General features: G+C 38.5%; 1 protein-coding gene across 3 annotated transcripts in view; it reads left to right on the top strand.

Moving 5' to 3' along the window:
* The window catches only part of LOC105227159 (calcium uniporter protein, mitochondrial), a 172,465-nt gene that overhangs the window by 131,349 nt on the left and 27,980 nt on the right, over window positions 1–13,136 (top strand). The window contains exon 1 of one of the 3 annotated variants that reach the window (XM_049458151.1): window positions 387–711. The exons of the other annotated variants lie outside the window; for them this stretch is intronic. Within the exon in view, the coding sequence (XP_049314108.1) occupies window positions 402–711 (310 nt within the window). The 5' untranslated portion in view covers window positions 387–401. Of the gene's footprint in view, window positions 1–386; window positions 712–13,136 lie in introns of those variants that run through there. 3 annotated transcript variants of the gene reach the window in all.

Raw genomic sequence — 13,136 nt, forward strand, 5'->3', positions numbered from 1 at the left:
CATGGACCTAGTTACTGAAATCCATCTGGCATCGCAAATGACCAAAACTGGTCTATGCGTGGCTCATTGGCCTACCAGATAAATCTAACTTAAGTACATTTTCCTCACTTATTTATTTCTGCAATTTATAAAGTCTTATAATTTTTCTTAATATTTTGTAAATTATATTTGTATCATTCTGTATACCGTTCAGTACAACAAAACACTTCAATTTTTTATTGAAAATGTGCTGCTTTTACAACACTTGACAGAATTTTTGCTTTACATCAAAATGACTTTTCCATTTGTATTTTTCTGTAAATGTATTACATAAAATAATTTTCGGTTCGGATTTTGTGAAGAGCGATATTGAATTGTGTTAATTCCGTCAGCTTGACGACTGCTAAGCGATCGTAGCAAAAATGAAAAGATTAATTTACACCATTGGACTCAAAAAAATTTTCGACTCTTTAATAAAACGCAAAAGAGTTGTGAAAATACGGTTCTTTGAGACTATCGACTTGTCTAAACTGAAAATGTCGAATATATCAGACCTTATGGTACCGAACAGTGACGGCAAATGGCAATCCATTGCAAAGAATTGTCAGCAATTTGTAACAACCGCGAATCCCTTTCGTAGTTCAATCAGAGGTAGTGGTAGTGGAGATGGAAGTGGAAATGGGCAAGGAAATGGAAATGGCGGGGACGGTGTTGATAATTATAAAAAACCAGGTAAATTTGCAGAAAACGACTAAAGATGACTCGGAGCTGAAAATGTTTTAGCGATTTTACTTATTCAGTTATGTATCAGTGTTACGTCTGATTATGTTAATAACTGTGATAATTAAAGCAGGCCGATATACAACTACTTAGCCAACAAAAAAAATCGAGAATTTCGTGAAATATATGAGTCACGCCATCTTTTGAGCTGCTTACAATCTCAGCTTTCTCGCTCACCTTAAAACCGCGGTGGTCGTGGACTTCTGCTGTGTTATCCTCCGTGATAACCGTTTCCGAGGCACCGTGACGTGGCTCCCCAAAAACCGACGTATAAGCAAAGTTGAAACTAGCTTAATTATTGGTACTATTTTTTACATATCCTGCGATCATAATATATTAAGGTGATTCAAAAAAAAAAAATATTTTTTTTTTCGATTTTTTTCTATTGGTACTGGTTCCCAGACACCTCTAAGAAAGCCTCTCCAATAACCTATGAGTTTCATCATTCATAATGATTTTTTCATTGAGTTATAAAATCCACCTTTTTTTAGGGCATTCAATTTTCTACAAAATCTAAGAACAAGATATTTTTACAAGTAGTTGGAAGCGAGATCTACATACATTTTTCTATCTGATAATAAGAAAAAATAGAAAACTGTATGCAGAAGGACCTTCCCGCTTTCTTAGAGGTGTCTAGGAACTTATTTTTCCGAGTACCAATCGAAAAAAAAAAAATTTTGAATCACCCTATTATATACTATATAATATGTATATATAAGTGATCAGCGTGACGAGCTGAGTTGATTTAGCCACAGTCTCCTAGAAGCTTGTCTAAGACGCAGCACGCAAATACGACGATACGCAAAAATATTGTTTACAGGCGTACGGAAATCCACCTACCGGAAACCAATGGAAAGGGTCCAGAAGCGGCTCTTGTACTGGTGCTAAACCTGCCACCTAAAGACTTCTTCGCTGAAAACATTGCAGCAAAATCGGCGGGACGACTAATGGCTGCTGGAGAATTTACATATAGAACCTTCGGGCATAGCTCGGTGGGTAATGGCGGTTGCGCAAGCACCGACTACATGATTCCACTTTTCACCTGGGAAATAATGTTCAAAGTAAATATAGAAAAAGATGGTTGGCTTAAAGGTATGTTAGCTACGCGCAACACTGTAAATATTTAAATGGATGACTCGAAAATGGACAATGGAGTGCGGGAATATACTGTCCAGAGTTAGAGATAAAGCAGCCTTTCAAGTTTCAGGCAATTCCAGACTCAACATCTACTCTAAACAGCCAAGCAGTAATCAAGGCTGTAACCTAGAATCCCACATCGGCCATAAGAGTCTTGGGAAGCAAGGCAGCAGTGAAAAATGTTGCCAAAAGCAGTAAACTTCTACTAGGTGCCAGTCCTAAAAGGCATCGATTGCAGTGAAATAGAATGTGAGATTGCCGAGAATGGTGTACCGCCAACACTGGGAGAGCTTGGCTGGGAAGTTCTGATGCAACCGCCATTTAGCCCTGACCTTGCACCATCGGACTACTATTTGTTTCGGTCAATGCAGAATTCCCTTAATGGAGTAAAGTTGGCTTCAAGCGAAGCCTATGAAAATTACTTGTCACAGTTTTCGCCGAGAAACCAGAAAAGTTTTACACTGATGGAATAATGTCTGCAGCGGAAAACTGCAAAAAATGGTCGACCAAAATGGTACATATCTGGTTCAATAAAGTTCATTATAAATATAAAAAAAAAAAAATAATTTGAAGTTTGATAAGAAATACGAAAAGATTTTTTCGACTGCCCAATATTTTCAGAGGTCAAAACCTCAAATGAGTCATTACGCCAAAATCGTAATTTGGTTCACTAAATTTTAGTATATTATTTCTAATGTGATTTTGAAACTTATGCGACATGCAAACAAGTAAAGAGCAAAAATACTGACCACTAAAAGCTTTCTTGCACTGAAAAGCCCCTAAAATTTAAATGACGCCCACAAAAATTATGGAAAAACTTTTATGTGCCCGTCGCATTACAGATCAACATTTTATATTTTCCCATGCAAAGAAGCTGTCAATAAACCGTTAACCCGTCAACTCGTCAACTGACACGAACACTCATTTCCTTATGCTTTGCTTGCATTAGTCATTAAGTAATGTTCTCTTCATTGCTGGCAGTTTATAGCTGTAAATGCGACTTATCCACCCCGTTGCCATTTGTAAGTAGCAACAGGATATGATAACTGTAAAGTAGTCTACATTACATTAACTGTTATACATGTATATACAAACGTGCCATCATACAACCAACGGTATGTAGTGTTGGTGGTTTAACACTCCCCTTAGTAAACCCTCAACAACAATAACGGCACTTGCATTGTGACCCTCTTGAGAATGTTGCACGATACGTTGCCGCCACAAATACCCGCAAGTGCTTTTAGATAATGTCGGCCACCAACGATCACACTTGCAAGGGACACAGATGCATACAAACATGATACACATATACATAAGCCTGCCTCCACACGGAAACGTGTCAGCTGTAGTTGTGCAACAGTTTGTTGCAATCGCCCTTTTATATGCGACTAAGTGCACGCTTACATTTTAAACATAAATGACCGATTTGTGGGGGCGGGGAGAAGGTGGTGCGACATTAACGGAAGTTCATTGTGTTTGATGAATGAGAGCCGAAGAATACCAGCAGATGTGTATCGCATGCATCTCTCGTGACTATCTTGAAAGGGAACGTGACTTTGTCAAAGCGGATGTTCGAGATGTTCGAATTCGAAAAAGTACTACCCACACGTACACACACATGCATTATTCCTAGTGCAGTGCGCTTTCACTGATAAACTGCAAATCTTTCAGTGAAATATTAATGTTTAAACTCACATTAGGAAAATGGTTGGCATTGATGTACGCAGCGGCTGATGTATTTAATGGGAATTTAGTGTGCCACGCTAGAATCGATGCCATCGATACATAAATACTCACACGCACACGTGTATGCATCATGTGTGCCACAATTGTTCGACCACGTTTTGTACTTAGCGTGATGCGAAAGTCCCTATAGCTAAGAAAGTGGAAAGTGATTGATGCTGCACATCTTTCAGCGTGAAAATAAATGCACTTGCTGAAAGCAAACCGTCGCTGCGTTTAATTAAACCGAATGGTGTTTGCATTGTCTTACCCTCGTAATGTATTGCAACGAGTAAATTTCTTGTGATCTTCCAAGGTTTCGTTCCATTCTCTCGTTTGTGCATCTGTATATGTAGGACGCAAATTGGAACAAGTATGCAGCGCCTTGTAGGCCATTACCGAGGTTATCTAAGCTTTGTTTTTCAACATTTAGGCCTTTGCTTTAGTTACAAATGTGGACGAACTTAAGGCAATCAACACTGAATTTGCATGAATCCAAACTAAGCACTATACAGAACGACCTCCTAGCATTTGGGACAAGCTAGATCAACATAATGGACCGCACAGACTATAACAGTTTTGTTGACAAACGATTGGTTGTAAAATCTTAAAATAATTTAGACGAAGAAAAAGTCTTAATTTCGGCTGCACCGAAGCTTTAATACCCTTTATAAATAAAAAAGTTTTCATATAAGAAGTGATTTCGATCGGTCTTTTTGTATGGCGTCTAATAGTGGTCTGATCTCACGCCTAGGGCGTGTTCGTGAAGACATTTTGAAAAATGAAAAAGTTGTCGATACAAGAACTTCATTTCGAATTGTATAGCAGCTATATGCTATATTGGTTCCGACAAATGAGCAGCTTTTTGGAGAGAAAACGAACCTGGCTACTTTATAAGGTCTCCGAAATTTCGTTCTGGGTGTTTCAAAGTTCATGTTATGTTTATTGGGTAATCGATAAAGTCTTTTCATATTTCTAATCAAACTTCACCCTATTTATTTTTATATTTATAATGAACTTTAATGAACTAAATATGTACCAATTTGGTCAACCACTTTTTGCCTTTTTTCCAACAGAGACATAATTCCACTATTATGAAACTTGTCTGGTTTCTTGGCGAGAAATTTTCACAGGCTGCTCTTGAAGCCAACTTTACTCCATTATGAGAGTTCTGTACCGAAAGAAATGGTAGTCCGATGGTGCAAAGTTAGGGCTATATGGTGAATGCATCAAAACTTTCCAGCCAAAGACTAGCGTTGTCCTGATGGAAGAGGAAGCCATTTCTGTTGATCAGTTCTGACCTTGTTTTTGATTGCTTGCTTCAATCTCATCAGTTGTGTACAGTAAAATGTAGAATCAATCGTTCGACCAGGCTGTAGCAGCTCATAGTGGATGATTCCTTTCTAATCCCATCAAACACTCAACATAACCTTTCGAGGCGTCAATCCTGGCTTTGCGACCATTTGTTGAGCTTCACCACGCTTTTCGTCTCCTGTTACCATTCGCTTTAAAAATAGTTCGATTTCATTTCGCTCCAGCTAAAATCGCAGATGTTAATTCGATCCATTAAATTTTTCACAGACAATTCATGTCGTAAAATTCGAGCTTCTTTTTGCAGCCAAGCCTTTTTTAAATGATTCAAAACCGTTTGATGATGAATATTAAGTTCCTTAGCGATCGGTCGACCAGAGCGAGGTGCATCTTTCACATCGAAAGTTCCAGAACCGGAGCCAGCGGAGCATTGTTGAACTGATACAGCATCGTCTCCGTAAACTTCACAAATTTCATTTGTGGTTTGTGTGGCATTCTTCCCTTTTTTATACAAAAATTTCAAAATGTAGCGAATTTCTTCATTATTTTTACTCACTTATGAACAACTGTAACTTTTTTTCAACTTCCCCGAATTTCATTATTTATGAAGCTTAAAATCTCACCTTATACACAATGTGATTGGTAGGACTGGAGATTTACGATTACAACGACATCTGTGAACAAAATACGAAAAGACTTTTTCGATTACCCAATATAAAATTTAACAACATATCGGTCTCTCTGTCCGTCCTTTAGCTAGACTCGGCAGTTGTTAGTTCTAAAAAGGGAGGGATATCTAGGGAGCAGGAGGCTTCCAGATGATAAGTCCAGGTATAAGTAGCAAGACCGTTAGGACAATAGTCCTAATAGCCGAGTGACTTATGAGTACATTTGGGACGTTCGTTTGTTGAGCGTAACCCACACCTCAGATTTTGTGTGACCCATCTGATAGGTCGGAGATAGAGTACTAGGTATATGTAATTGCAGAATGCCCGATGTACTCGGAATATTGGGGTCTGGGGATTAGCTGGACTGATAGACGTTTAAATGTTAGCGGTGTAATCTCCATTATTCGGAATGCCGAACAGTTAGGGTCGTTTGTGCGTGAATTGTTTAGAGGCGTAGGCATTTAACTAAGAATTAGGGTTATATTCTTCTGCGAATGGTGTGTGCGTGTGGGGTCCTATCCCTGGTCAGCAATGCAAAGCAATATGCAAGCTTAACTGGCTGTAGTTTTGGCTACGTGGTCTGACAGGACACTTAATTTTGGTACCACGGAGAGCAGGATCCCTTGGAGTTCCAACGTGCTCATGCGGACTGGCCCCTCGGGGAGTATGGTGGTGGTTGTAGATAATGTCTAGTGCGGCAATAACTGACACTTTGTCAGTTGAATACGTGGATGTGTAGACTTGTGACGAAGAATACCGATCAAATCATGGAAAACATCGATTTTAAACCATCTACGGAAGGCTGGATGCACAAAAAGAATTGATGTTTAGGTGCCGCATGATTTGACGCAAAAAAATCTTCTGAACCGAATCAAAACCTGCGATATGCTACTGAAACGGAACGAACTCGACCCATTTTTGCAGGTGACTGGTGTTGATAAAAGGATCACACACGACAATATCAAGCGAAAACGGTCGTGGTCGAAGGCCGGTGAATCGGTCCAAACAGTGGCCAAGAAGGGATTGACAGCCAGGAAGGTTTTACTGTGTGTTTGGTGGGATTGAAAGGGAATCATGCACTATGAGCTGCTCCCATATGGCCAGAGGCTTGATTCAACTGGAGCGCTTGAAGCAGGCGATCGACTAGAAACGTCCAGAATTCGCCAATAGGAAGGGAGTAGTGTTCCACCAGGACAACGCCAGACCACACACTTCGTTGATGACTCGTCAGAAGCTACTCTAATTAAGAGGTTTTATCGCATCCACCATATAGCCCGGATATAGCGCCAAGTGATTACCACCTGTTCCTGTCTATGGCGAACGACCTTGTTGGTATAAAGTTGAATTCAAAAGAGGCTTGTGTAAAGTGGCTGTCCTAGTTCTTCGTAAAAAGGAGGGGGGCTTCTACGAGAGTGGTATTATGATGTTGCCGTCTAGATGGAAACAGATTGTTGAACAAAACGGTGCATATCCGTTCACTGTAACACTTTTTATAAAACATTGAATAAAAGCAAAAAGGCGGAAGGGAAATATTTGACAACCTAGTATTTCGTTTTCGATGGGTCTCATCCTACTAAGATTTTTTTTCAAAAATTATCTACGTACTAATCTACTAACTAATATTCTCGAGATTTGCTACAATATGCAGAATATCAAATAGTATTAGCTATACGAGTACAACACGGTCTAAATATTTCTTGTTTTATCGATTCTATTCTGCGGTCAAATAGTCTAACAAGCATACGTACATGCTTGGATATGTTTCTTATCTGCAATCGACAAGTTTGGCTTATTAAACAGCTTGTGTGAAAATACTGAAATTTGTACACGAGTTCGATCATTTGCCATGTGCGCCATTGTTTTGGTCAAAAACAGTGCTTTCAATTCACGCATTGCCATTTGTGTCTCCACATCGAACAAAGGCGCCTTTATGTCGAACATACGAGCATCCCGTTCTGAATGCTGATGCCTGCTATTGGCCACAAGTTAATTGAACTTGTCGAACGTGCAGCGAATCCTCTTCTAGGCTATCTACCAGCAGCGACAAAAGAAGCGAAGGAAAGAAGTCCTCTGAAAATAGGTGCTCAGATTGCGCCGCACTAATATGCTTTTGATGTTTGAAAAGTTGCTCAAAACTGCCGATTGCTATGCAATTTTCGGTTGCTGCTTTTTGCTGGTGAATAAGTGAGGCATACTTTTGGGCGTGTTATAAGCGTCAAAACCGCTTGTCACACTATTACAACTGATTCACCTAAGTTGCCTAAGTAATTGCGGTTGATTTTAATTTTTTTTACTATTCTTCGTTCGTTTCCCTTTCATTTTGTAGCCGCTGAGGTTCAGCGTAGCGTAACTTTCCTGTACTTAAGCATTATTTCACGGGACAAAAGTATTTTATTTTTACATTTTGCGGCTTTCAATTGAAACTTTAATCCCTGTCTCTTTGTGGCTGTTGGTCCTTGGTTTCTGCATTATCATTGTCTGTGCCATTTAGCATAAACTAAGGCTAAAGTGAACAAAAAACCCAGAATTGATGAAATTTATTTGGACGCAGTAGACCATTGTAAACTCATTTGCCAGTTGCTGGTCAGTTGAGCGAAAATTTGCATTTCGGTTGACGTCGGTGCAGGAATGTGCTGCTGAAGGCAAACTTTTCATGCAGGACAATGGGTAGTGACAACTTTCTGGCAAGCCTGTAAAAGACACTCTCTCTATTGGTATATGTATCTATGTATGTATGTGAGTATTTTCCCTACATTTGAATCTCTGTAGCTGATGGCGACCGTTCTAGTGCATTCCTATGCTGAGAATGGTGTCTTTGAGTTAGGTTATTAATGGATATTAGAAACCATATTTCACACTCATTTTCAGCCATTGTGCAACCAACACAAATTTTAACAAGATAATAATATTTTTTTTTTTACTCTGAAAATTAATCGCATTAGCATATGCCTGGTTTGGACTAGTTTTCATATAGAACAGACGATGTAAAGTTTATCTATTATAATTCCAACTATAATTGAGTGGAAATAAGCAGCATTTATGTTGCGTACTCCAATTCCAGATAATTTTTAACGATTAAGGTTTGAAAACAATTATTCACCTTTTATCCAATATTAGCAATCAAAGAAATCAACTTCGGTCTTAGATCAAGTATCTTCTAGGTACCCTAAGAATATCCGTTTAAAGGCAAGCTAAAGTGAGAAGGCGAAACATCCCCTGCATAGGGTTGTGCACGTAAAAAAACACCCCATTGGAAAATAAAAACCAGCTTAATTGGGAAGGTGCCACTGCCCAGCTGGTTGATGTCCTCGTGAAAATAAAGGCTGAGATCACTGTCGTCCAAAAATGCGATGGACGAGTCAAAGACTGAGGCGAGTAGATCATTGTGGCATTTACTGCAGTGGGCATATAAAGGAACGCAAATTTGGTGTGGGATTCGTGGTAAGAGAGAGACTCCGCCGCCGAGTACTATCATTCATCCCAGTGGATGAATGTCTAGCCACAATCTGCATCAAAGCGAGGTTCTTCAACTTATCGCTGATTTGCGCCCATGCCCCGACGGAATAGAACGACAATGTAACCAAAGATGCCTTTTAAGAGAGCTTGAAGTGCACCTATGTGAGCTGCCCCCGTCACGATATCAAAAAGCCACCAACCAGATCGATCATGTTATGATAGACGGAAGACACGTCTCCAGTGTTTTAAACGTGAGTACGCTTCGAGGTCCGACATTAATTCGGCCCACTATCTGGTTGCAGCTAAGAAACGCAACCGCCTACATACATCAAAAAACGCACACGTCAACAAATACAAGGAAGGTTCGACGTCGAAAAACTGTAATCACAGCAGACAGCCGATTTTCTACTCGACTTGGACTCCTGCTCTCTGAAAGCACTCGTCAGTAACTCCGTATAAAGGAATTGAGGGACGGCATTTCAAGCTCCTTACATACAGCAGCAAACAAAACTATTGGTTTTCAGTAAATGGGTTAACTCCAAAATATCAGTAAAATATTCAGCAGCATAATTTTAAGAAAGACAAAAAAAAATCCTTCAACTCAAAACTATACGTACATTATTAATACCAGCCAGTAGTGAATGTATGAACATAATCTTGTTAGTTTCGAGTGTGCCTCTTCAAACTAGATGGCGCCAGCGCACGTCACCATATATTGTTCTATGATTGTGATAAATAAGATTTTTGCCTGTTTTTGGAGCCAAACGCAGCCAAGAGAGTTTTGGCGGGAGCACCCTTGTTTTAGATCATTCGCTCTATAGCAGTGCGCTGATTCAGCGATATACCCAAAATTCAAGAAAACTTGGTAAAAAAATGTACAAAATGATTTCAATTCCATCCACTGTTTTTGAAATGTTAGAGTAATTTAAAATGTGGATAGTACTTATTATCCTGTTACCATAGTAGTCAATAGTACGGAATTTTGATTGGTCAATTCCGTCCCTATGATTTCCAATATTGGAACTCGCCGAATTCAACCGCTGTAGGCACTGTTTAGACTGCCTGGTTGCTAATCATTATTCTAAAACCCTTTTGATACCATTTAAATTAGACTGAGTATAAAAAAGGAACAATGTTTGGGTGCCACACGATTTAAGGTAGTAGTCTGGTAACTTATACCTATTTTCATGACTTCTTTGGAGGGTGGTTTTTTATAGAAAAATAAAAATGAATTAACTTGAATATTTAGAGTGTTTTTATTTACATATCGAAATTATAAAATAAAATGTATTTGAAAAAAATTTAAGACTTTATTACTATTATTATTCTCACTCGAAGTTGGAAACTCCAAAAAAATGCATGTGGGTAGCCCGGGTGATTTTGGCTCTTGATGTTATCTGAAATCAAATATTCTTGTTTATTCTTAATCTATAGACATGTCATTCTGGTCGGAACTACTGAAGTTAAATTTCAAGGGTAAATAACAAAATGGCGGACTTTGAAAAAAAAATAGTCCTTTTATTTTAGCAAAGAAAGGGTTGTAAAATAAAAAGTTAGGGGTGAAAAAAATTCTCGTTAGTTCCGACGAGAACTATAAGTGTGTAGAACAGCCTGTTAAAATTTGAAAGCAATCGGTTCAGTAGAAAAAAAGTTAGGACCCGGGCCGACCAGAAAAACAATGTTTTGAGAAAAACGCGTTTAAAGTTCAACAACTCCGAGAGAGAGGACTCCGAGGCGCTCTAGGAAACTCGTTATAACTCCCGAAATATTTCGAATTTCTGTCTGAAATTTTCACAGTATATTTTCAAGACATTGTACTTTAAACTAAGCAAAATAAAATTTTCGATTTTTTAAACCCAAGTTAACAGACTACTTACTACCTTAACGTCTCATCAATCAAATTTCAATCTGCGATTTGTTATTTGTTGAATGGCAACGATCCATTTCTAAAGCGGATAGTTACTCATGGTGTAAAATATGTCACTTATGACAACGTTAAGCGAAAAAGCTTGTGGTCGAATTGTGGTGAGCTGGTGGACTGACTATCTTAAAGAGTTCGCTGTGTGTTTGGTGCGATTAGCAGGGAAGCGTCTTTTATGAGCTGCTCTTCTACAACTAAACTCTCAATTCGTATGTGTACAGCATACCCAGGAGCCACTAGCTCCGAAGCTTGCTTGAGATGTTTTAGTGCATTTTCCTAATATTCTATATTATATTATAGTTTAGTCCTGAGATCAAGTACTTCATCTTGCCTATGGCGAATAATTTCTTTGGTGAAAAATTTACCTAAAAAGAAGCTTCTGAAAATCGACTGATACAGTTTTTTGTCAATTTTAACTAATAAAGCTAAATAAAACATACAATTTCATGGCTATCTTTTAACTAGACTTTAGACATACTTATCTCAAATTGGATAAGCTCAGGTGCTCGATTCTTTAGTATGAAACTAATTGAAATAACTTTTTCATTAAATTTTTAATTTTTCGATCCGAAACTCGAAAGAAATTGCAATTCTTTAGGGTCCCCTCAGCCTTCCTGACAGCTGTCATTTGCACAGCACAAAATTATTTAAAAAGTACATATCATGTAAAATCCCATTTTAATTACTTATAGCAATTAAATCACTAACTTCGCCCATTTTTTCTTCTTTTACAGGTAAGTGACGTCCGAAATAGTTGTGTCTCCTGCAGCCTTACCACAGACCGCAGATGTAGGTAAATGTTAAATGTCGCTTAGTATGTAAGAGAACACGCACATATAGATATGGTGTTATCTGGCTAACGCTTTGAATTGTCGCCTCGGTGTTTTAACTGGTGTATTTGTATACTTACACACAATCTAAATGTCTAACAAGGAAAGTCGACACGAGAAGAGTTTTCTAAATTTCACACGAAAACGGAATCGAATTGGAGCTAATAGTGTCTGTACTGGATATTTGTATGCGTGTATATGTGTAAATATGTATAATCTTCGTTTTCCCATTAGAAGCAAAACACTCACATATGCATTCGGTTATACACTCATACAAACATCAGCACAAATGTGAGGAAGTCGACATTGCAAACTTTAAGAATGCCATTTGTATGCAACCTTAAGCAATAGTAGATACAATAAAAAGCTGGAACGTGACTTTCATTGGCATTCTCATAAGCATACTCATTTAGACATGCACATATGCACACACACAAATTCCTCGTCTCTCAATGTATGTATGTAAATTGTATAAGGAATATCGAAATATCCCTCTCAATCTGAAACTATTTCACTACTTCTGTTAGTGTATTAGAGGCGTGAGTACTCTGCTTCTTAGTTACTCATATAAAATTTGGTAGGTTTTTGTAACTACACTTGGGAAGTCAGTATTTTGTTTGAAGAGATAAATGTACCCATACTAAAATTGTAGGGCAAGTTTGCGATAATAGAGATTGTCTCAAGGAGTTCACAGTCAAGTCTTCAAAAGCTTTTAGTTAAGAAAAAAAAGAGGATCTGAAACAAGGAAGTATAAAGGGATTCTTCTTGGTAATGTTAAAAGAATGCGTTGAAAAAATTCCAGCCAGTTCGTTTCTGCGTAGACAAGCAACTTTACATTACCCCACCAAAAATTGTCCAGCGGGATTACACCCCAAAATACGAGATCATAGACCTACCAAAAATTTCCTTCAATGAGTTGAGTGTTTCGTTTTCTGTAAGGCATGTAGCGCCATATTTTTAGAACCTACGGTCGTCCGCATTAACATCTTCCAATTCAGGCAAGAAAAAGTTATTAATCATGGCTCCCCAACGCTCTCCACTGACCGCAATATTATAGCTGGCATCATTTTTGAAGAAATATGAAGAAATGATTTCCTCTGCCCATAGAACACACTGAAAAGTATGGATTATTCACGTACCACCCATTCAACTACAAGTGAGGATCATCGCGAAACAAATTTTCTTGCTACGGTCTCTGAGAATGCACATTATCCACTAGAGTAAACGTGGTACGAAACCGATTCCATCGTTACTCTACTGAGCGATTATGTCAACCGAACATTGGCACAGCGCACGCGCGAACCGATTTTGGTATTAAATTTGCACGATTTA

The sequence above is a fragment of the Bactrocera dorsalis genome, chromosome 5 (assembly GCF_023373825.1).
Source record: "Bactrocera dorsalis isolate Fly_Bdor chromosome 5, ASM2337382v1, whole genome shotgun sequence".
Taxonomy (NCBI): Eukaryota; Metazoa; Arthropoda; class Insecta; order Diptera; family Tephritidae; genus Bactrocera; species Bactrocera dorsalis.